The 24,509-nt window shown below is 45.7% G+C and overlaps 1 protein-coding gene across 5 annotated transcripts in view; it reads left to right on the top strand.

Moving 5' to 3' along the window:
* RALGAPA2 (Ral GTPase activating protein catalytic subunit alpha 2) overlaps positions 1-11,055 on the top strand; it is a 322,541-nt gene extending 311,486 nt beyond the window's left edge. For all 5 annotated transcript variants that reach the window (XM_042980989.1, XM_042980987.1, XM_042980988.1 and 2 more), the window contains 2 exons: positions 4,588-4,627; positions 7,694-11,055. In XM_042980989.1, coding sequence (XP_042836923.1) covers positions 4,588-4,592 — 5 coding nt within the window. In that variant the 3' untranslated portion in view covers positions 4,593-4,627; positions 7,694-11,055. The remainder of the gene's footprint in view (positions 1-4,587; positions 4,628-7,693) is intronic.
* Positions 11,056-24,509: the final 13,454 nt, after the last annotated feature.

Here is a 24,509-nt window from a genome sequence, read left to right as displayed (position 1 = left end):
ACACAGCCCCTTACTGGGACTATACAGGTGAGGGGAGCATGGTGACACCCACCTCTTTGGGTCTGCATGGTGGGAGGAAGAAGGTAAAAAGGAGATGGGCAGAACTTTGACTTGCAGTCAGGTCAAGACCTGCTTAAGACAAGCCCCCAACCAGACTCATGCCAGAATCCAGTGGTCAGGAACCTGTGGGCTGGTGTGAAGAATCATGGGAGATAACTCCCTGATACACAGAACATTGTTTGAAGAGATGTAAAATGACAGTGGTGATCCAGAAGAGCTAGGATATGAGGGTAAGTTTCCTTGGCATTGTTTTGTTCTTAGAAAAATAGTCTCAGGGCACTTCGTGGCTCAGTCAGTTAAGCGTCCAGCTGCAGCTCGGGTCATGTACTCATGGTCCATGGGTTACAGCCCTGCATCAGGTTCTGTGCTGAGAGCTCAGAGCCTGGAGCCTGCTTTGGAATCTGTCTCCTTCTGTCTCTACCCCTCCCCTGCTTGTGCTCTGTCTACTCTCTCAAAAATAAATAAACCTTAAAAAAATTGTTTTAATAATGTATATAATTTGATGTTTTTAGTACATTCGCAAGGTTGTACAACCATCACCTCAAACCTAATGTTGGAACTTTTTAATTCATCCTAAAACAGAGAGAAAAACCCATGTACCCATTAAGCTGTCAGTCCCCACTCCCCCTACCCTACGTCTAGCCCATGGCAACCTCTAGTCTACTTTCTGTCTCTATGGATCTGCCCATTCCAGATATTTTGTATAAATGGAATCATACAGTACATGGTCTTTGATGACTGGCTTCTTTCATTCGGCATGGTCTCGGGTTCATCCATGTTGTAGCCTATGTCAGTATTTCTCTTCTTTTATTGCCAAATATGCATTCCATTGTCATGGTAGGCCATGGTTTGGTTGTCCGTTCATCAGTTGGTGGACATTTGGGCTATTTCTGCTTTTTGGCTATATTAGGAATATTCCTGCTATCAACATTCCTGAGCTGTTTTGCTATTTCGAGATATGAATTCAGTCTGGTAAGATGAACAGCCCTGCCATGGCTAAGATGTAACTGAGATATTAGTATTCACATTCTGTGAAATAGCAAGAGGGTCTAGACACTGCTGTCTCCGTGAGGGCCTGACAAGAAAAGTTCAAACCCAGATAGTAATCTTCAATTTATAGTTTAGTTAAATTCAGCCATAGGTCCATATAAGTATATTATAGCTGTGGAAGGGAAAGAAGAATGCCAGAATGAGCCTTCCACCCACTTGCCTAGCCCCCTGCACAGGTGCGTATGCTCGTGCAGGCACACAATCCACACGATGCCTGCCTTCCTTTTGGTCCAGCTGTCCCAGCTTTCTGATTCAGAACCAGAGTCGATGGGCAAGACCAACGACCAAAAAAAGGAAGCCCAGTATCAGGGCCAGCGCCAGGGCACAGCCACTGCTGCTGGGTTGGAAATACTGAGAGCCATCCTTGGGCCATTTGGAAATGTTAATTAGGCTGGCTGATTCCCACTGGTCTTGAGTTGCCAGTGTTGAGTTGAGCATGTAGGCTTACCCCATCCATGGCTGCACCTGTTCCCTTCCTCAGAGCCGTTCCAAGGGGTCTGAATAGCTCAGACTGCTCTCTGATCTCCGGCTCTGTCCGCCTTCCTGCTGGGAGGATATTTAGCGCTCGCCTAAAGCTGGAACCGTGGTCCACTGTTTCTCTCCCTCAGCCATGCCAGCTCTCAAAATCATTCCCTTCCCTAATTATCTTGAACCAGTTAATCATTTTCCACACTGACTGTTCAGTAACAAGGACCCAGGGAGAAGCAGCCACTTTTCTTGTCTGACCCTGCCCAGTGTTATCCCAGGTGGCAGTCCCGGATGGCAGCCTTTCCTCAGAGATAAGAAGCTCCGTTCAAATCCTTGCTCTTCTGCTATCCCAGCAAGTCCCACCAGAGAACACATGCCACAAAAAGACCCACCAGTTCTTGAAAAGCCTCCACTAGGCAGAGCTGTGGGGAACACAGCAGATCTCCAATCAAGACTATTGTGTCCTGTGTTTTATGAAATCCTTGTTGATATCCAGAGTATCCAAGAAGCTGCATGAGGCCCAAGAAATAAGACATCTTTCTCTAAAAGTGACTTCTGGGTTCTCTGGGCTCCAGCTCTGTGTCTGAGCCGCTGAATGGCTACAGTTTAGCCCTTGGTGTCGGGCTGATGCATGGAGGGCTCTCTCCAGAGGGGTCCCACCCCGCTGCCCTTAGAAGTCTAAATGCTACTCCCGAGTCCCAACACATATAAGAAAACTTTGAATCTGATGCACATATTAACCCTATCACCCGATGTGGCTCAATGTCTTTTTCACTATGACCCCACTATGGAGGTTCCCAAGACATTTGGATTTCCTAATTGGTCTCCTCCCCCACCGAAACACTCCACAAATACTGTATATTTGTTTATTTACCATTCTGGTATCTGGGCTTTCTTCATATAAAAAATATGGTATTTTTGCCCCCCAATTAGAATGCATGCCATAGGTCCTCCACCAAAGCCTCCCATAGGCAGGAGCTTCATCTGCTCTGTTCATGCCTATAACCAAGAGCCTGGAACAGAACCTGGCACATCTCAGGTGCCGAACTGATGAAAAGATGAAATAATTATGCTCTGTGTGTCTGCCCAACACCCCTAAGCATCACATGCCTCCTGTCTTCCAAGCACTGTGCTCTCTTCTGGTGCCTTCCAGCACTGCCCAGGCTAGTTGGTGTCTCACACTCACCCCCAGGGATATATCAGGAAGCTGACAGCCTACTCCTGTGTTCCATGTGTGGGCCCCCACCCTTTGGTAGCACTGCCTGTGTGTCAAGGGCAAGTGACATTTGAGCCCCGTGGAATAATTAAGGCAGCCCCCAACTGTCTCTGTCTTTGCATCTCCTTAACTCACCCATGGACTGGCAGTCACTGAGACATTCTGTTTGGTCCAGCACACCACACCAGGCTGCATCTGGGGACACACTGGGGAGAGGAGCAAACCAGTCCTCATCAGCAATTACAAACAAGTCTTCCATTGTTAGCTGCGCCATCTGTTTTCTTGGTACGCCCAGCATAACCAGGGCTGAAGGGCTGCAGGGGAGGGAGACCAAGGAGCCCCTTCATGAAGAGACCCCATTTGCTCACCCTGGAAAGAGTAGGTAGCATGGTACCCTGAAAAGCTGGGCCTCCCCAACTCAAGGAAGACAGACCCGCTGAGAGACATTGTACATATGCCATCTTCCATGAGAAGAAGTGGGGTGCCACAGCACAATGCATTGGGAGAAAACAGGAAATCTAGATAATCCTATTATCAAGGATCCATGGAAAACATTCTAGTCTGTTACCAACAATCAACACAGTCACAAGTCTCCTGTGCCCTAGAGCACAGTCAATGTATAGAGAATGAGCAAGTAACAGTGGTTGAAAATCAAATAAGACTTATCATCCACAATCAGTTATTTATCCTGAAATTCAAAACCCCAAGTAATTTTGCCGGGGTGGGAATATTTTCAATAGATCATAGAAAGTGCACATTTCTTCTGGAGAGCCCCACCTAAGAGTATGTCATTGGTTCTTCTGATGGCCTTCTGAACCACCGACTTAGAAACTGGCCCTGGTCACTGTGCCAACCTTGGCAAGGGGGTCAGCAGACAATCCAAGTTTATGACTGTGGCCGTGCAGACAACGGGCCGTGTCACTGACGAATGTCCTTTGTCCAGATTTAATGGTGGCCGAGTGACACTGAATTCAGGATTGCTGTGGGGGTTGGGGTGAGGAGCTATGCCTGGTACAAAACGAGGGTGAGGATTTGCTGAGGGAAACCCACAGAGGAAATTGGATGTCTGTGGGAGGGATGGGGGCGAGGCAGGGGGGCGGGGATCTAGAAAACCTGTCACAAAGTACGGTGATTCTCAGATCGTCTCTCGGGGTCAGCATGACTGCTGAGATCCTCCAGCTTCGTGAGTGAGGGTGAGCTTACAGTCCCATTTCAACTCTGTGGGGTCCCCTTCCCTGCTGCCCTCCGCACAGCATGCTGCATGCTTCCTCCCTGGGTACCATCGTATCGCAGGTGACACTAGGACTGAGTTCACACACTGTGTACACTCAGAAACCAGTGACATGAAACTAAGAGGCATGTAAACTTGCATATGCTTAGAGGCTGCCAATTCTTTTTTCAGGTCATCCATTGAATTCCAAATGCTCATCTTGAAAATTAATACCTTTGACTATATGTTAGACCAAATCTGTCAGCAGATACAGGGCAACAGGAAAAGAAACACGGTGGTCAGTGTTGCTCTGCGTCTGTAGAGCTCCCAACAGCGTCTACACAACACACGCTAGGAGCACCGCTGTCTCTTTCATTTCACATTTATAAATGTGACCGCAGCTAGAACTCTGTCCTGCCAAGTAGAATTTTTAGTGAATTTCCAGTTGGTAATGATCTCCAAGGCGGTGACAACACTCAGGCAGCACAGGAATAAATGTCTTATTAGCACTGCGTTCATTATCAAGTTGGGCTACGGGTGTGCTGGGCTTGTGTTCATTTGATTTTATGTTCTTTCCCTTCAGATTAAAATACGTAAAGGTCTCATTGCCATGTTTGAGCAAGGTAAGACTGACGCTTTGGATTTGCCCAACGGCCCTGCTTTTGGGGAAGGGGGTGTAAATTCACCAACCAGCCTCCTTCTGTGGCTAACACCGCACTGAAATGCCCCTCTAGTTCCTGCTGTCCCCATCTCCCCTCCCGAGGGGCCCTGCCCACACTCATGCCCCTGCATGTCTGTGCTGCCCGGGGAAACCCAGACTCGCCTTTCTTCTGCCCGTGCACTCTGGGCGGAATCCGACACCAACACCTGCCATCCTGGAACATGTCTTTGTCGCCCGCCCTTTTGTGTGAAGGGCCACAGGGAGCCAGTGGACCCGGGGCCGCCCCCTTTTTTGTTGCCCAAGCCAGGAGGAGCAGGATCTTGAGATGGGCCGATAAGACGTGGCACGTGCTGGGCCGGCCTTTGACCGCTCGCCTTAACGGGTGCCTCCAAGGCCTCGGTGCGGGGAGGGCAGGTCATCCGGATGGGGGGAGGGGGGACTGCTGAATGGAACAGCTGGGGGAGGAAGAGCAGACAAAAGCTGGGGGAGCACAGAGGGTGAGGAACCCGGGGATGGGCTGCAGTTTAGGACCCAGAGGGCAGGCTGGCTGCAGCAGGTGTGACCTCTGTAGGCCTCTCCTTTCTGCCCTGGCTCTGGGCTCCAGGCCCTGCCCCGTGCCACCTGTGGCAGTGCCGGCTGGGGGTGGCCCAGGCTGCACCGATTCATGGGCTCACAGGTGGAAGGGACACCAGATGGTGACGATGCTAACAGTAATAATACTGGAGGACACCAGCGAGCTGTCATTTATTAACCATATTGCCACAGTGGAACGCATGGCACAGATGCCCGTCACCATCTTGGGAAAAATGCAGGTGGAATGTTAGCCTGGAGACTTCTGGATTTATCCAAAACATCATCCTCCTCCACCTGCAGGCCAGACCCTCCGACCCAGCTACCCTTTCTTTCTCCCTCTGCCACAGCTTTGGCCCAGTCCCAGAACTGTTCCAAACGGGGCCTAGTTCCTTGAGCCCCCAGAGGCGACAAGCCCCACACACCTGGGTGCTCTTACTGGGTGGGGCAGAGTGGAGCTGTACAGTCCTGTCCTGCAGAAGTCTTTATTTCTGGGACCCCATATCCCTGGGGATCCTCCTGCTCCTGCCACAGAACGGTGACATGGGGCTCAAGTGTCCTTTGAACAGACCCCCAGCTTCCAGCAGGAGGAAGAGGCCAACTGAGTGGAGCGGCTGCCGGCAGCTTGCGAGTGGAACCACCCCCCTTTGTGGTCTGCCAGCTCATTCCCCAGCTGCCGCCTCCCCATCGGTTACAGGGTGCAGTGGGCACTGCAGGAGCCATCACGGGCTGGGGGTGTGCCAGGAGGAAGTCGGGGACTGGAGGAATGCAGGGGGCACTGCCATGCAGGTTGCAGCTGTTGGGGGGGGGGGCTTCCCTGCACCCCCAGCAGTTGGGGCCACTGCTTTCAAATGCACGGGGGCCGCTTTGCCCCAGAGCTTCATGCGGCTCCTCAGAGCCCACCTGCCTGGCGTCCCTCTGTCTGCCTGCCATCCTGCCCAGCCTCTGGAATGCAGCATGCACCTCCCTCTCCCTCCTTGCCCCCCAGCTAGAGGGGTTCAGTGTTTCCTTTCTAATCCAGAACTGCTCTTTCACTTAATAGCATATCTTCAAGCATCATTTTATCTCTTTCATTCACTTGCTTTTTATGTTTTTCTTTCTCTCTCCCAATTGATCTGATTAGAATACTGGGTAGAGTGGTTCCTAGTGACTAATGTGAAATCTTAGACAATTTGAAGTGAAGGTATTTCAAAACAGAATGTTATCTAGGATTGAATCCGGTTTGTTCACCCCCATATCCAGCTCCAAGGGGACAGGGAGAGACCTTTTACCAATGCCATCTCTGTCATGGAGGGCAATATAGCTGGGCTGCCTTTGTCAAAAGTAGCCTGTTTTTAAAGATGAGACTAGCATGAGAGAGCTGCAGGACATTTCCTGTCTCTGCCCAGCCTTACAGCGACCAGCAGGGAGGAGGGATGGTAAAGCCCCCAGTGCTGGCATTGGGAACACACCGGAGAAAGCTATCTTCTCAGGTCCATGCATGTTTGTTGAGCACTGATTTCAGAGGCTTTTCCTAGAAGCAATAGGTAAGGTCAGAAAATGAGAAAAGATGTTGTCTGTGAATAAGACAACTTAAATAAATTAATCTCCCATGCCAATAATAATAAAAAATTCAAAGACCAAACCCCTGGAAGTGGAGCATGCCGGGAGGAGGATAGAAAGCCTGCTTCTGAGGTTTGTTCAAAGCCTGGAAGCTTGGGGTATAATAGAACAGGGCTTAAAAATAGCTTACAGTGGGCAAGAGGGGTGATGAAAGATCCTCTCCCTCGAAGAACTGCCCCAGGGGAGGGCAGGCCTTGGCAGCAACAGTGGCTGGGTATTGCAGCAGGCATTCCTGGATTCCTCTGAGCACGCTCGCAACCACCCGGGAGAGGGGAAGAGAGGTGCAGATTCACAGGCTTTGAGTTTACTCCTTTTCCCTCCAGTGCTAAACAGCACTATGCTTGTCTGGACTCATTCACACAAGCAACCTAGTCCTAACCTCTCCCCCAGACCCTTTGGGGAATAATCGAGTTGTAACTCATCGGGTGAAGTATCAATATGTAAATACACATAAATAATAACTAGGGCAGGGATCCCCAAAGCTGTCCATCAAGTTTTACTTGCTTCTTCATTGACTCTGGGCCATGCTACTGTTTCATTGGCTCCTCTTTGTTTTACTGCAGTCAGATGCCTTTTCTCTTCACTCTTTACATGTGGATTGGACAGTGAGGCCAAGTAAAATCTGAAAAGATTCATAGCTCGTTTTATGCTGCAGGGAAGTCCACAGCAAAGACCCGGAGGAAAGGCATTCACGTGTTGATTCGTTCAGCAAACATCTCTGCACTGGTGACATGGGGAGGTCATCAGAACCCCTTTCTGGGAACGTGGTTCCATGTGTTCTGAGTGCCACAAGTCTTTTCATGAATCTGTGCCCACAAGGGCACTGTGACTTAGCCTCTCTCTGCTTTCTTTGCAGGGCCCTGGCCACCAGCCCTAGTGCCTACCTCGCGGCGCCTTTTGGCAAGGAGGAGATGAATGAGACTTCCCTCTTTCCCGACCCCAGAACCCCAAACCCAGAGACTCCAGGAAACATCACTGCTCTGCTAATGCCCTCCACACATCTTCCCATTGACGGACTTCCGAAGTTGAAGGTGAACCCCCCAAGATGTTGAGGGTTGGACTTTCTCACTCGGCTGTGTCATCTTGCTCTAGGACCTCACGAAACTTGGGCTTCAAACAAGAAAAAGGGAAAGTCACCAACAACCAGAGACAAACCCATGCTTGTGGGCATCGGTGTGGCTGCGCCAGGGCAGGGACAGCAGGAGAAGATGCTGGGCGTTCGGGGAAGGGGTGGGGGGTAGCTGGTTTCTGTACTCCGAGTTGTTTCCTCTCATTTATAAACCCAAGCATGATTCACAGAAGGGCCAGCAAAATAGCTGTCAAACAGGAATTTTTTCCACATTGATTTCACTAGTGCTGATGTTAGGATTTATGGTTTACTCAAAAATTTCATCATCATGGAAATTGGCTTTCCCTAGGGTCTTTTGCCCAGGAGAAATTTTATATGAGTCGCTGAGTGTTTTCCACCTGGTGCCTAATGCCCACTAACTGGGGAGAGGTTTTCCCAAGCATCCTCCTGGAGGTCCTCAGATGACTCTAGAAACAGGGTCCTATCCCTGTGAAAGCTCCTTAAGGTCAGGAAGCTTCGAGGGCCCAGCTCAGGATAGCACTAAGTTGACGCACAGGGAATGCACCCGTGCGGGCACTCGACTGAGACGGGCACCCCCTACGATGTCCCTCTGCCTCCAGAAGCTTCGCCCTGCAGTTGTGCTCTCCTGCCCGCTGCTGAGACAGAGCCATGGCACAATGGGTGCTTTCTACACATTTGGCTCCAAGGAAGGCATGTTGAGCCTGTTTAAGAAAAAAAAAGAAAAAAGAAAAACCTAACCTTCTATCTGCACTCTCCCAGCATCCTTGCTGGGGGTTTGAGGGTGTCAGTGACAGAAAAATCAGTCAGTTCAGAAGACCTCTTCAGCCCTCTGCCTCTCGCCTAGGCCTGCAGCCTGCTCCAGAGTAAGCCTGGGACTCAGAACTGGGGGCAGCAGCCACTGAGGCCCAGAGAAGGATCAGCCATGCGAGGGTGCTTCCCCACCTCCCTTGACTCTCTACTTCTCTGCTCTTGTGCCCACTTTGTTACCCTCAGTGGCTGTGGTCACCTTCCTGGGGAGTCCTCTGAGCCCCCTCACTCCATCAGAGTGGCTGTTTTCACTGACCAGTCAGTTCTGTCCATCAGCCATCGGCTTGGTTTGGCTAGTACCCGACCGTTGCAGGAGAAACAAGCAAGTCCCAGGAACCAGACTTGCTTCTGGGACAATGGGGAAAGATTGAGAAGTTCCTACTCAAAGGATAGACCTTCTAATTCTAGAGAGAATTTGTTTTTCAGCTTTGTAGAAAGCCTTACGTAGAGCATGAGGTCCAAGCCCACAGACAGAAGCAGCTTGGATATCACCCGAACCTGAGAGAAACAGAAGTAAGCCTCAGTCACTTTGGGCTGTTCTGTAAACCCGTCCAGTTGGTTCACTTACTGGGGGCTTAATGGCACTGTTAAGGGTGACTGGAAGTCCTGCCATTTTCTGTTGTGTGGGCAAATGCCACGATTCTTATCTTTCCCACTCCTGCCCCACCACCCCCCACCTGTATAATAATTTGGGCTTTCTGGGATGTCCCCAGTGGCTCAGACTCAAGATTTGTTGAGTCTGCTTTGTTGCATATTTACCGAGTGCCCAGACCTACTTCCTGCAGGGAAGGGCATCACATGTTCCTGGGCTCCAGAGTCCCAGTTAGGCTCTGATGGCAAGTAGTTTCTGGGAGAACATGTCATTTCCAGGCTCTAGAAACCCCTGTGGCAGAATTCTCAGATTTGGTTGAAGTGTCAGGACTTGGAAGTCACATTGAACTCCTGTGGACTTCTGCTCCAGGATTCCATCTTACCTCCCGGAATCAGTCCTCCTAACCTGCAAATTGGGAAATTCAGTTGTAGGCAGCAAATAACTAGACTTCTTGTAAGCCCTACTGATTTTAACATCCCTGTGACCCCAGACTCCAACCAGCCACTTGGGGACTGGAGCTTCATCTGAACCCACTGTTGTCAGCAGCAGCCTTGGTCTGGAAGAGGGGACCAGGGAATCTAGCAACCACGTTTGCTTACAATCACGTGGACTTGAATTGCTTTTGTTATTTGGGGTGGAAAATTGGAATGATCAAGTTCCTTTTTTTTTTTCACTTAGAAAAGCAAATATTGTGCTTTTGTAATAAATGCCTTTCAGCAAAATTGTGGGGGGTCACTCATCCAGCGGGGACCCACCTGAGTCACAACGCTGACTCCTCACATTAGCAGGTCAGCCATCTGTATGTGAAAGTGGCCCTAATCAGCCCAAAATGGATAAGATTTGCTGGCTTCCAGGCAGGGCCAGGCCAGTCCCCTCACTTCTCTGCACACTGATTTCTGTCCAAAGCAACGTTGATGTTCCACAGTCTCACTAAGGTTTTTGTACTTTAAAAAAACAAAATGATGACTTTTTAAAAATAGTTAAATCTTAAGTAGACCATAGTGAGGAAGTCTAGCTTGGGTGACTGTCACAGGGTCTCCATGCAGTGAAGCCTGCAGCTGCTAAGAGCCACAGGGAGGGACGGGACTTAAGCCTTGACTTCATAAGAGGGGCTGACTGATCAGACCCTCAGCCTTACAAACAAGAGATCATGCGGATCCGTAGACAATGCAAATCACGTCTTCCTGACCTTCCTCCCGGTGTGGCCACCTGCGCTTCACTTCCTGTTACATTTGTGTCATCTGGGGGTTTGAGGGATCTTTTAAAACGTACTGTGATGTCTTACATGTAAGTGCGTTATGTCTAGATCTACTGAAGGAGAATGTCCACATCAGGAGGGAAGTTCACCATGAAACAACCATCGTTCTAGTTGTGCTCAGTATCTATGTATGACATACACATGAAGTGAATGTTTTCTTATGGTTTCAGGTCTACAACATTTAGTACATGTAAATAAGAAAAAAATTGATAAATATAGTAAATTAAGTTATAATATGTCATTTGATTTTAATTTTGCTATCTCATATTTAATTTGCCCAATGCCCCACATCTGGGTTTATGCCTAGGTGGTATAGACCCCTACGTACAACCCACCTTTGCAGACACGTGTGTGCTACACCCAGAAAAGCACACAACTCCACTGATGACCACCACTCGACTCTCCAGTTTACCCTCTTTTTGTCTTTAATTCTGATTTACTGTGATGATTTAATAAAGTAGAAACACAACACTTATGTGCCATATGTTTCTTTTGTTTTCATTATCACTTCTAGGAAAATAAAGTTTATCCTGACATCTGACAAAAGATGGCTTGCTTTTTTATCAGAGTTCCTCAAAAGCATCTTTTTTTAACCAAAGCGTAATTATGTATCCAGAATGGTACTAGTATCAATCCAGGGAAGTTTACAAATGTGTTTATGTCAAATTGACCTCTCAGTCAGTCAGGTGTCCCTGGCTCTGATGAGCAAGAGGCCAACTTTGAGGGTGTGTCTTTGTGAATAAATGACAGATAAAATGTAATTACCAGCCTCCTGTTGGCATGGCTGAAGCCCTGTTGATGGCCTTCAGGCCTTCAACCATCACATTCTGAGGCCTGGCCAGGTGGTCTCTACCCGTGTCCTGAGCTACTCCCGTGCTCTGGACACCAGGGAACTTTCAACATACTGGACAGTCAAGCTGCCTAAAATTAATTCTTTGGTCCATTTAGTGAATAGGTATTACCTATTACTTATGAGACATCTTGGTGACCTCAAAAAGGGTCCAGGTGCCTTTCCAGGAGCCAAAAAGATCCTGAATTGATGTAGCTTTTTAAAGCCTTGGACTGGTAGCAAATGTGTTTACTACTTGGTACCTCATGGAATGCAGCTTGATGCAGAGTTTTAGAGCTTTGCTTCCTAGAAGTGGTGGTTTGAGCCTTGTCATGCATCAGAATCCCTCAGGAAGCTTCGTAAGATGTTTCCCATCCTCCACCTAGATTCTGATCCACCACATCTGGGTAGAACCCCAGCATCTATTTTTTAAAGTCCCCCTCACCCTCTCAAGGATTCCAACTTGCAGATAGATTTGGATTGAGAGGCTTGGACCAGCCCCATTTTTTGATGCTTTGGGCAGCCCTTACTCCCTGTCCTGCATGTGTACCCTGGAGTGGAGAGAAGGGGAGTGAACATTCCCAAGGAATTGCTCAGGGTAGTGTCCTGCCCTTCCTAATGATTCCACTTTGCAGATGGTCCCAGTTCCCTCCAGGATGATTTATGGATTCCTTTCAGATCCGGAAATAGTCCTTGAATTTCACAGGATATTGTTATGAAAGTCTCATAAAGCAGTTTATTGTCTTATTTATAACAAAACGATGAGGTGGGGGGTGTGGGGAGGGTGTTCCAGTCATCGTATATCCACGTTTTCAAAAACTATTCATCAAATGTTAGGCCAGATCATGCAAGACCTTCAGCAGAATTCCAAAAAGAATCCAACTTCCAGTGGTTCCAAAAAGACCATTGCTGCAAGTAATGCTCTCCTCAACCTCTCTAGGATTTTTGCCAGGTGCCAGAATTTAAAGAAAGAATACCTTTAAGGTATACCCTTGCCATAACAAAATATTCTGAGTGTTACAGGAAACATGCCAGAGTTTTTTTACATTTGCTGCAGTACAGGGTATCTCTCAGCAAGAAGACTCACACATTTATATTTGGTCACGTCTGTACACATTTGAGCTAGCGTTCTAGATCTGTGTATGTGTAGAAACCAAATTGAGGCTCCTTTGATTTATTAAACAGTTTATGTCAAGAGAAACTATTATCATTTGCTCTTATTTATAGAAATAAATGGAAATGGTTTTAATTGCATTTCAAATAAAAAAACTAATAAGGTAATTAAGATGGAACACACCGTCAATTTCATCCCTGTATTTCTGGTCTACCTAGGACTATCAGCTGGACTGTCTCCACACTCCCACCACCTCCTTCTACAGGTACTGAACCCGAAGCCCAAAGATGGCTCCCTGGGGTTCACACAGCTACAAAGTGGAGCTCCAAGGAGAAACTACGTTTCCTGGGCCCTGTTCTGTGACAACACCCCCGATCAGCAGCACTTTACTTCACCAGTGCATGGACTGTTGGTAGTTTTCATGCTCCTTCTGGTTACCTTGAAGGTTTCCCTGGGGCCACCCTGACCTGTCTCTCACTTGGACCAGGCACAAACAGATCAGGGTCTTCCAGAACTGGGGAGCTTGTTTTACTGGAATATTCTCCCAAAGGACAAAGAAGATGATGCTATTATTGACCTTTATCTATTATTCTGGAAGTTTTTTGGATAATACACATCTGGAAAGAAAAATTGCTCATGTTTTCAGACCTGAAAAACAGACTGTGGCAAAGAACCAGGAGCAAGAATAGGCTATACATGCTGATGCCACATTCCAGGATGTCCTCCTTCACTTTGTACACACAGATCCACAGAGTGATTTAGCTTTGGCCACAATATTCTGTTCATTCTTCCCTGAGAAAAGTTTTATGTTTCAGGAGTTAAGAAGGTGAAGACACATCTGTGTCCTTACTTGCCCCCAAAGACTGCCCTTGAACAGAATGAAAAGAGACTTGCTCCCAAAACTGAAGAGTCTCTTTGCCCACTGCCTATTGCAGCTTAAACCACATCTTCACCCCCAGACAACATAGAAAGCCCAGCTGACAGCCCTGGGAATCAGGGGAATTTTAAACAAAAGTGACATTCTCCCTGCCCCAAATATGCTCTCACACTTGCCCTCCAAAACTAGCAAATGACAGCAGCCCAAACAGCAGGAACTCTGAAATGATACTCTTTCTGAGTCATTCAAAAGAATTTTCTGGAATTGGAGATTGCTTTTTTGTTGCTATCATTTTAAATTAAAAGTACTTTGAATACCCAAGTCTCTACTATCCTAAATTAAATTGGATAAGGTGAAGGGGGTGAGAATTTATAACAAGCTGTCGTGTTAAGAAATATTTGTCTGGAAGATTCTGCCTCTTACAGAACAAATGAGAAATTAGGAAGTCCCAGTTAGCATCCTCCCTTTTTAACTATGTCTGACAAGAAAAACACTGACTAGATTTTTTTTTTTTTTACATTCACACCAAGATATTGCTGCCTCAGATATCGGAGGACATTGTGTATGTAATCAAAAATTATATTTAAAACATTATTTGGTGAAGTAAAGAATAAATGAATAAATGAATAAATTCTCTCCAGGACAAGAGTTCCCTTTCCCTATGTGTCCAGCTGTAATTTTTAATCTTCCACTTGTATGTACCACCTGTCCCTCTAGCAAAATGCTTGTTGAGTTTGACAGAGAATATTTTACATAAAGAGGTCACACTTGTCAGCTTCCACCTTGACGTGGGGTCCTGGGGGTCTGAAAATTGGAGTGTGCCTCTCACCAAGGGTGTGAAGTGGGAAGGGTCTTGCTATTATAGCTCCTGAAAGGATCTTTTTGACTTCAGAAAATAGCCTGGCAAAGAAAAGCTTTTTTTTTTTCCCCCATGAATACTCAGGGACTGCATTATGCTCCTGAGATGGTGGAGGTGAGTACTTTTGATCAATATTCCCTGAGAAATGGCCGCTGGGCTAAGTGCAGGCAGAGGGCCTCAATAACAGATCTCCCTCCTGCCAAGCCTACAGAGCATTTGCTGCAAATCTTCAGTGAACAGTTTGAACCAGCAAGGGCTGCACATTAATGGCATCATCTTTTCCTCCCTTTAAAAAATATCACCCTATTTTGTCTTCCAAGTTGATGGGTGATTATGGGCCCCCTAGAAACAGTTATTTCTATAGCCTTCCTTCAGGGAAATCTTGGCATCTCCATTTTAAGGCACCAGAAAAAGTGAACCCCTGGAATTGTTTCAACCTGAAGAAGAGGGCAGAGTGCCAAGAGGAAAACTCAGATTAGGGAAGACTTACTTACTAATCACCATTTTAATAAAACAGTCAAAGTATAGATTTGTACTTTACACCATGTATTCTGTATTTTTTTCCTTCTAAAATTAATGATCTGTTCTCATCGCAACACCCACCCCATCCAGTTGATAAGCAGATTCTTTCCAGATGAATGCAAATACACACAAAGATACAGGACTTTCCTATTTACAGAAATAGCATCATACAATACATATCATTACAACTTTTTTAAACTTTGCAGTACATCACGGGCACCTCTCCCTCCAACTTACACTTTGTGATAGTTGCATATTGTTCCTTAGAATAGACATACCTTTCTTTACTCAACCCCCATCTGTGCACATTCAGGTGATTTCCAGTGTTTGTCTGTAACAAAAGTGCCTGCGGCCAACGCCATCACACCTATAGCCTGACATACCACTGTCTCTATTTCTGTAAGATAAATTCCCAAAAGGGAAATTACTGAATCAGAGTTTACGTAATTTTATCCCTAATAGACTATTTGATCATTGCAAAATTCTATAAAGTCAGTTTTGGAGTTGCATTAGAAAAAAAAACACACAAAGCTAGGATCCATTTCTTCCCATGTTTAAATTACCCATCAGCTTAAGAAAAGAAAAAAATATTTTTAAAAAGGGGCACCCAGGCAAAAGGTAGAATTTCAGCCCCACCAAAATGAGGTATTCATTCAGGGAAAAAGGGAGGCCCCCGGTTCAGCTTGACCAACCCACACGTCCCATGTTTCTTTCCATGATAACATTCTGAAGAATTTCCCAATTTTGAAGAAATTCCTGAAAAAACTAACAGTGCATCAAAATACACTATAAGTTCACCTTTCATTGTAGATGGGGAGGAACACAGGCTTGGAGGGCAGAGACGAGTAGCTACAGATCTCAGCTGCACAGCCCCCATTGTGGCCTTGAGCCCTTGAGTGCTAACCATCCCAACTCTCGCTTCCTCACCTGTGTCTTGAGGTAATACTACTGACTCGTGGCCAGTCTCAAAGATGGCCCCACTCAGTGATCATCACCAGTATCCTCCCACTTGTGCAGTCCCTGCCACGCTGATTCAGAGATGATCTGTTGGACCAGGAGGACACAGCAAAAGTGATGGAGTGTGCCTTCTGATATTAGGTCATAAAGATAATGGCCTCTTGGATGGATTGCTCTGGAGAAAGTCAGGCACCATGCAGTGAGGACACTTGAGCAGCACTGTGCAGACTGACAGGCATGGGAGAGAGACATTCTAGAAGTGGATCCTCCAGTCTTCATTGGATTGCAGCTCCAGCTAACATGTGACCATACCTTCATGAGGGAGCCCAAGCCAAGAACCACCAGGCCAGGCTGCTTCGGAATTCCTGACCCATAGAAACAATGAAATGTAGTAAATTACTATTGTTCTAAGCCATCAAGTTTGTGGGTGATTTGTCATTACACAGTCATAAAAATTGACCTAATGGCTGTTCTAAATATGAGATGAGGAAAGTGTCCAAAAGGCATGTGCACACAACAGCATGTTCTAATGACGCTTTCAGTGGTGTCATGGCTGAGTGTGGCCCCTATTCCTCTGGAGCCTGACCACATCACTTTATATAAAGAGTGCTATGCCAGGGAGCCAGTTACCTGGCATCTGATCTCTCCACATCTCAAAGAGCCTTATGATGAAAGCAAGGCATTCAACATTCACAGACATTTTCCTCACATTCAAAGTAGTGAGTTATAATACTTCCCATTCAGGGTTGATATGAAGACCAAATAGAAAAATGCACACTCTGAAAACCAGACATCTATTGTTACTTATAGAATCCCTCCAAAACTTAGTGATTTAAAATAACAGAGTACACTTATGATGAGCACAGTAATGTATAGAATTGCTGAATATTGTACACCTGAAACTAATATAACACCATATGTTAACTACATACTCTCCCCTGCTCTCCCCTGAGCTCTCCCACAAGTGTTCTGAGGTGGTACAGGGCGCAGGCATCACCTCAGAGGCTCACCTGCTTCCTTGTGTGTCTGGAGTCAGTCCTGGCTGTTAACTGAGATCTCACCTTACGCTGTCAGCAGAACACATATATGTGGCCTCTGTGCACAGCTTGGGCTACCCCACAGAAAGATTGAGATCCCCAAGAAAGACTCAGGTAGAAGCCACATAAACTTTGCTAATCTAGTTTCAGAAGTCACACTGTGTCACTCCTACTACATTTTGAGGAACAGTCACAAAGGTCACTCAGTTTCAAGGGAGGGACAAAGACTCTACCTCTCAATGGAAGCAATGTCAAAGTGTTTGCAGAAATGTTTTAAAACTGCACCACATGGCATTAACATTATACAAAATTCAGAATCTGTATTCTGTCACATCCTGTGGATGGATCAGATAGACATCAAAGATCTCAAAATAACAAGAATGCTTTCTCATGAGTACTTGACCTAAATAAATTGTCCTCAACAACAGCCTTGGGTGGTACTTAATTGCAGACAGCCAAATGCACTTTAGCCAGCTGAAGTAGATAAATCACTTACTGAATGCTCTTGGTTACCTCACAGACTGTCCAGGAGGGCCATGTGAAAGGTTTCAGGGCTAAAAGAGCCAGAAACAACACCTAAATCAGCCTGCCAAACCCACCTTCAGCTTACACCATGGCCCTGGGCCTTCGCCACAGCATGGAGGCTGAGATCCCCACAAATGCCTCTCCACTCCCCTCACTGGTGCTAACTGCACCTGTCACACCTCCTTCCCATCGCTGTTCTGCAACCACGCCTTGCCGAGATATCTTATTAGAGGTGAGCACTTCTAACCCAAGCTGTGAGGGTGACCTTACTATAGAACAATGGTCATTTCCATTTCCTTACAGCAGAGCCTAGCTGCAAGGGAGGCTGAAGAAACCAGTTTCTGGATCCTGCATGGGGAGGCAAGACTCATGGGATGGCAAATTAGCCAAACATAGGAAGGGTGTTCAAAAGCTGTAGGGTATGCAGAAAACATAATAAATGTCCAGTACAGGTAGGTACTACTCCTCCACTTTATCAGTGAGAAAACAGCAAAGAGAGTTTAACTCACCCAAGGTCACATAGCTCTTAAATGGCAGAGACAAGATGATGAAAGGCATTTGTTATCTGAGCTCCTGGTGCCTGGCAGTCTATGGCATATTGGAGAAGAAACAAGGTCCCTTTGCATGTGAGCTTGTGAAATCCCACCTTGGTGGGAAATTACATTTTTTATTGAGGCACAAAATTAATTTTTTTATTGAAAAGTTTAAGGGTGCCTGGGTGACTTAGTTGGTGGAGCGCCAACTTCAGCTCAGATCATGATCTCACTGTTGTGAGTACGAGCCCTGTGTGGGGCTCTGTGCTGACAGCTCAGAGCCTGGAGCATGCTTCAGACCCTGTATGTCCCTCTCTTTCTGCTCACATCCCCACCCATGCTTTGTCTCTCTCTCTTTCTCTTTCAAAAATAAATAAATAAATAAATAACATAAAGAAATTATTTTATTTTATTTAATTTTTTAACGTTTATTTTTGAGACAGAGAGAGACAGAGCATGAATGGGGGAGGGTCAGAGAGAGGGAGACACAGAATCTGAAACAGGCTCCAGGCTCCGAGCTGTCAGCACAGAGCCTGACGCGGGGCTCGAACTCATGGACCGCGAGATCATGACCTGAGCTGAATTTGGCCACTTTACCGACTGAGCCACCCAGGCGCCCCAAGAAATTAAAAAAAGAAAAGAAAAGTTTTCTTTAAAGTGACTCAACTGTGAGTTTCAGATTTGGGGTTTGGGATCGGCCCCCTTTCTTCTCAGCACTGGTGTCCCTCTGCCTGCCCTTGGTTGGGGCTAAGCAGGGAGTGCTTAACGACATGTGCTCAGGGACCTTTCATTCTCTCACTCTTGCTGGTTGCCATGGTTCTGGGATGGCCTGTTAACTTGCTGGCAGGTATAGAGCTGCGATTTCCACAACCAAGTGCTTTTAGAACCGAGGTGGAAGGTAGAGAACTGAAAGAAGACGTGTACATGAGCGTGCTGGCCCCATGTGATGTCTTCACTATGGTGCAGCCTAAAACTCCATTGTTCACAAAGAATTCAAACATCTCTCTCTCTCTTATGGCTCGCATCTTCAGCCTGTTAAAGCAAAGCGAAAGTGGTTCAGAATCTACAAATTTGATACTACAGATGCCAGTGTGAGGGCCTTAGTTATAATCACGGACTGCTGAATTACCCAATTTCCCATGAGTACGGGTTATTTGTGTTTGTAGGTTGGGTCACGTTAAAAAAGAAGTTTTTCCAATGCACAAGAAAGAGAGAACTTGAAATGGTGACATGCATGGCTCCTCTCTCACTGAGGTGGAAATTCCAGGCTTTTACTTTGGAGTCAAATTGCCAAAACATAAATTAGGTGTTTCCATGATTTGGTACTAGAACTGTATGTGTTCTTATACCACAAGGTCATGTTCCATGCTTTGGTGGCCCCTATCAATGACAAGAAGATTGTATGTCACTATCCATTTGAATTCTCACTTCAAGGTTTGGCACATTTGCTCCCTTCAAGGTTTATCTCTGTGAGCCAGTTTCCTCCTTGCTCTCACCTGAATGTCACCACTTACTAGTCATATTACCTCTTAAAACCTTCCATGTCCCCATCTGTTACATGGGGCTAACCAATACAACCTCACAGAGTAATCATGAGAAATTAATGAGTATTTCATGTTAAGGTCATAGACCAGGTGAGTAATTAGGGCTCAAAGAATTTTAGCTATTACTGTTACAAATCCACCATTAATTGGGGGTAGTAGTCTCTGGTTAAGACTTCAAGCCATCAACTCTTCCCAGGCCACACTTATTGCCAGTGTCAACAAGTGGGAATACCATACATGACCAAGACCTCACACTTTCAATCACTCACCTTAGACAGCAATGTACACACAGACCTGCTGGGGATCTTATGAAAGTGCAGATTCTGATCTGGCAGGTCTGGGGAAGGGCCTGCACTTCCACCCTTCTAACCCAGCTCTCAGTTGGTGCCAATGCTATAGGTTCACGGTCCACACTTTGAGTAACCAGCATCCCAAAAACACATACTAGGAATGTTCTCCACTGTAGCTGCCACAGTTGATACGCCTGTGAAGCTGGATCAGAAAATTGCTTTAGAAAAAGTTTCAAGTAGAGGTTGGGAACTTCTAATCAGAGCTGCCTCTCCACTGTTGGACGTTGATCTCAATGCCCCAAATGCTCATGTATTTGCAAAATTAAATGAGGCCAGCAGTTATCATGAAGGTGCTTGCTGTTTTCCAATTAATATTATTTTAAAACTGACAAATGCCAAATTAAAGTTATCTTCTGGCTTTCACAAAATTGCTAAATCAATGACTAACAAAACCCTTGAAATGTCAGGTTGAACCATACAAAATTTTTGATATAAAACTTTTTATTTTTAGTTTCTATTTTTACTTATTATTTATTATGATTCAGCCTAAGAGTTGTCATTTCACTCAATAAATTCAGCCATTATTTCAGTGAGGAAACAACTTTCATACCAGGAGATGATGTTCCTCTTCTGTGTACATTTCAGTGAATGACATAACAGGTGAGAAATTGTACGTATTGCCTGAGAGCCACTCCAGTTGACGCGACAAACATACAAAGTATTTTTTTTTAATGTTTATTTATTTTTGAGAATGAGAGAGAGAGCACAAGCAGAGGAGGGGCATAGAGAGGTAGACAAAGAAACCATAGCAGGCTCCAGGTTCCAAGCTGTCAGCACAGAGCCCAACACGGGGCTCAAACTCATGAACCATGAGATCATGACCTGGGCTGTACTTGGACACTTAACAGACTGAGCCACCCAGGAGCCCCAAACATGCACAGTATTAAGAAAACTGTCTTGGAAGCAGCTTCCTACTTATTTAACTTTCTCAATTAAACACTCAGGGTTTTTTAAGTGGTGCCATAGACAACAGTACACAAACGGTGTGGCCATGCTCCAATAAAACTGTATTTACAAAAATAGGCTCATGGCCAGATTTGGCCACCTGACTCCCTGGTTTGTTGACCCCTGGGTTAGCCTCTTAAGTTATAATGGTAGAAATTGTGAAATACCACAGTGGCAATAATTCTGGAATCTCAGTACCACCTTAGAAGGTATAAGATCACAGTTGCTGCAACAAACAAGTCAAGGTAGCTATAATAATATTTATTCAATTTTTTTTAGTTCTCTTGGAACTGACTGAAGAAATTTTGAAAATGCAAAGGAGAAAATCATGATTTTCTCTGTGGCTAATATAGCAAAAAATTTTCTGATACAAGTCTGAAATCTTTTTTTTTTAATGTTTATTTTTGAGAGACACAGAGAGAGAGAGTAGGGCAGGGACAGGGGGAGGGAGGACAGAGGATCTGAAGAGGGCTCCATGCTGATAGCAGAGAGCCTGATGTGGGGCTCAAACTCACAAACTCTGAGATCATGATCTGAGCCAAAGTCGAACACTCAACTGACTGAGTCCCCCAGGTGCCCCCAAATATGAAATTTCACTTAGGTAAATGTTTCACTAAAATGATTTAAAACTATAATTGGGGTTTGGTGAATTATCAAGATAATTCGTGCGGAAACCCTCAAGAAGATATCAAGGATAACAACACTGCTCAAAAGAAGCAATAAGGGTCTTTTATTATAGAGAGGAGTGAGAAAAGAGCGTATTCCTTTATGTTTGTAACACATGTGGTGAGATCTAACATGACTCAGTTTGGATTTGGACACACAGAGCCTGCACTTTGGTTCATTGCCTTGTGTCCCTGACAGTTCATTTTTATGTACACTGTACCTATCAGTTTCTGCCCATCTCCCAATAATAACCTCTTTGTAGCTGCATTCTGGAATGATCAAGGTTCATTTTACATAGGAAAGTGGGACACATTGCAGTAGGAAAGAATGACAATCAATTGGTGTGACAAGCTTTTTTTTTTTTTTTTAATGCTTATTTATTTTTGAGAAACAGAGAAAGCGAAGGGGAGGGGCAGAGAGAGAAAGGGCAGAAGATCCGAAGCAGGCTCTGCGCTGACAGCAGAGAGCCCAATACAGGGCTCAAACTGATGCTTAACCAACTGAGCCACTCAAACGCCCCTGGTGTGACAAGCTTTACAAAAATTTTTCAATGTTTATTTATTTTTGAGAGAGATAGAGAGAGAGAGAGAGCATGATGGGGAAGGGCAGAGAGAGAGAAAGAGAGACACAGAATCTGAAGCAGGCTTCAGGCTCTGAGCTGTCAGCACAGAGCCCGACGTGGGGCTCCAGCCCATGAACCGCAAGACCATGAGCCAAGCCAAAGTCAGACGCTCAACTGACTGAGCCACCCAGGCACCTGGTGTGACAAGCTTTTAAATGGCAATATTAGACATGTGGGTTTCAGCTAAGATCCACACCCCTTTCTGTTCTTTGAGCTTGGAGGAAATTTTACGCTAATTTTTTTTCCTCCTGTAAAAAGAGCCTTCTCTGAAACCCTTCCATGCATTAACACCTCCTCTGCTTCCTATCAGATTCAGCAGACAATAGCCTCTTGGCTCAGTCTGTCCATCCTGTCACCATCAGGTGTGACACCTGACTGTAGCGTTTGAGAAGGGGCATTGCATCAAGGCCCTGGTCCTGGACAACAGAGATGAAGCAGATGTTGCATTCGAATAAAAGGGCCTTTATTCTGATGAGTGGAATAGGAGAACAACGCATTCAGGTGGAAGTTTCTGCCATTCTTGTTTCCCGCTGTGTGATGCTTTTTCTACTGGCTCAAACCGAGTGGCAGGAACAGTGAACACCTGAGTTCTGATGAAGGGAGGCAGCACTGTAAACTGGGAGTGCAAACCATGGGGACCAGCTTCTAATAGATGTTGGGGATGCTGCACAGCGTGAATCTGACATGCTCGAATTATTGGCTCCCAATAATCACACGTTTGAATGTGCTCTGACTGGCAGTAAATTTCCTATAGGTTTCATTTCAATACAGTAAGCATCCTAAGATCGCTTTGTCTCAGTAGTACAGGCTCATGCAATGAGCTAAAGAAAAGCATCATCAGTATTGATGCTTTGTGTAGAAATGCCACCAGGAAATCCACACAGTATAGAAATCTTCAAATAAGACAAACATGAGCACGTTTACCCCTCAACCCATCTGCTCACCATATATATTGCCAGAGGGATCATCACATCTTGAACATTTCACTTTCCAGATGCAACAGACCAAGCCCACAATAAAAATATGTGTTAGACAAATGATGACAGTTAAGGGATGAAAGGGTGTGTGTTTGGGCTGGTGAAAATATGTTAACTGACTTCAAGTCATATGCTCAAATACGTTCTATGATTTTGAGAAGCATATCGGTCCACAGTGATGACCAAAAAAAAAAAAAAAAAAAAAAGGTTGTGGATAGTAAATTTGTAAGCCAAGTTGTTTCTCTCACTGGCAGTGAGAAGTCAGTTTTCTTTGCCACGGAGGTCCCTCAGAGGTGTCTTGCTGGTGACGCCTCTCACTGGTCTCTGTCACTTTCCGGGATTGAATCTGGCATGTAGTACTTTCCCCGCTGCAGCTCCTCATAAGGAGTCTCCAAAGAAACAGGATTCATTTTTCCTGCAGAAAATCCTCTTGACTGGGAAATCGCCTTGGTGACATCAAAACATGTAGCTGGTTGTTTGCACAAGACAAGATGTTGATGAATCGGTTGGAAATTATTTATGTTTCCTTAGCAACCTCAGTAGGAAGCAGGAGTTCTGTAGTTCTCCTGGTGAAAAAAAGATTTCCCTGTTTGTGGAAATCCCTGGGCAGGTAGGCGCTGTCTTCTCTCATCCTTTCTTCCTGTGGACTCCACATACTTGACCTCACTTGGCTGACCAAGGTGCCAGGTCAGCAGAGGCATCTCCAGGACCTTGAACAATCCCTTAGAGGATGGCCTTCCTACTCTGGGTGTTTGGGAATAGTTCTTTCCCCCAGAGCCACTGGATGGGGATAATTGTGGGCCTGGGACCGGATTTCACTTCTGAACTTTCCTCTGTGGTGCTGATGCACGTGCCTGTTAGAGATGGTGGCCATATTGCAATCCAGGAGTAATGAGTATACCAGGCTTTCCCTATGAGTATTGGTCACTTAATGCTACAGATTGGTAATAAAGAAACAATTTTTCTTTCAATATATAAGATCTATATAACTCGAAGATGCAGAGGCTTTCTCAGCCAAGCAGGATTTTCAGGCGATTACCTTCAAGTTATATTGCCAAAGTATTAATCAAATATTTCCATAATTTAGGATTAGAATCCTAAGTGTCTTTAGACTTCTGTGTTGTGCTCCATGATTTGGTACCACTTTGGTAATCAGAGGGGATCAAGACCCTTGCATGTTCTTTAGTCCACTCTCTCACATTGGTATGCTTTGCCACCTGGCAGGGGGGAGGGGGGCAGGGTTCTCTCTACAACTCAGTTTCACCTTGATCTTCTCCCAACCTCACAAATCATGCCTTTAACCACCAGACCTTACAGGCCTCTCTAGTTTAACCTGGCCCTGGGATAAGCTAACTGGGTGACACTGTATGTATATATGTCATTATAAATGACCCCACGCGCTAGGGTCTATTTGCCAGAAACTTTCTCCACAAGACCAAAATGTCCCTTCTGTGAGAAGACAGCAAGTTTTGATCAAAGCCTGCCTTCCACAGACCAGTGGATTCATAACATCCTCAACACCAGAGAACATGCTCTGAGATATAGGTTTTCTCCTGCCTAAACTGAGG

The sequence above is a fragment of the Panthera tigris genome, chromosome A3 (genome assembly GCF_018350195.1).
Source record: "Panthera tigris isolate Pti1 chromosome A3, P.tigris_Pti1_mat1.1, whole genome shotgun sequence".
In the NCBI taxonomy this organism is placed as follows: domain Eukaryota; kingdom Metazoa; phylum Chordata; class Mammalia; order Carnivora; family Felidae; genus Panthera; species Panthera tigris.
Note: the sequence above shows the minus strand (reverse complement) of the source record. Positions and strands in the feature narration are given on the sequence as shown.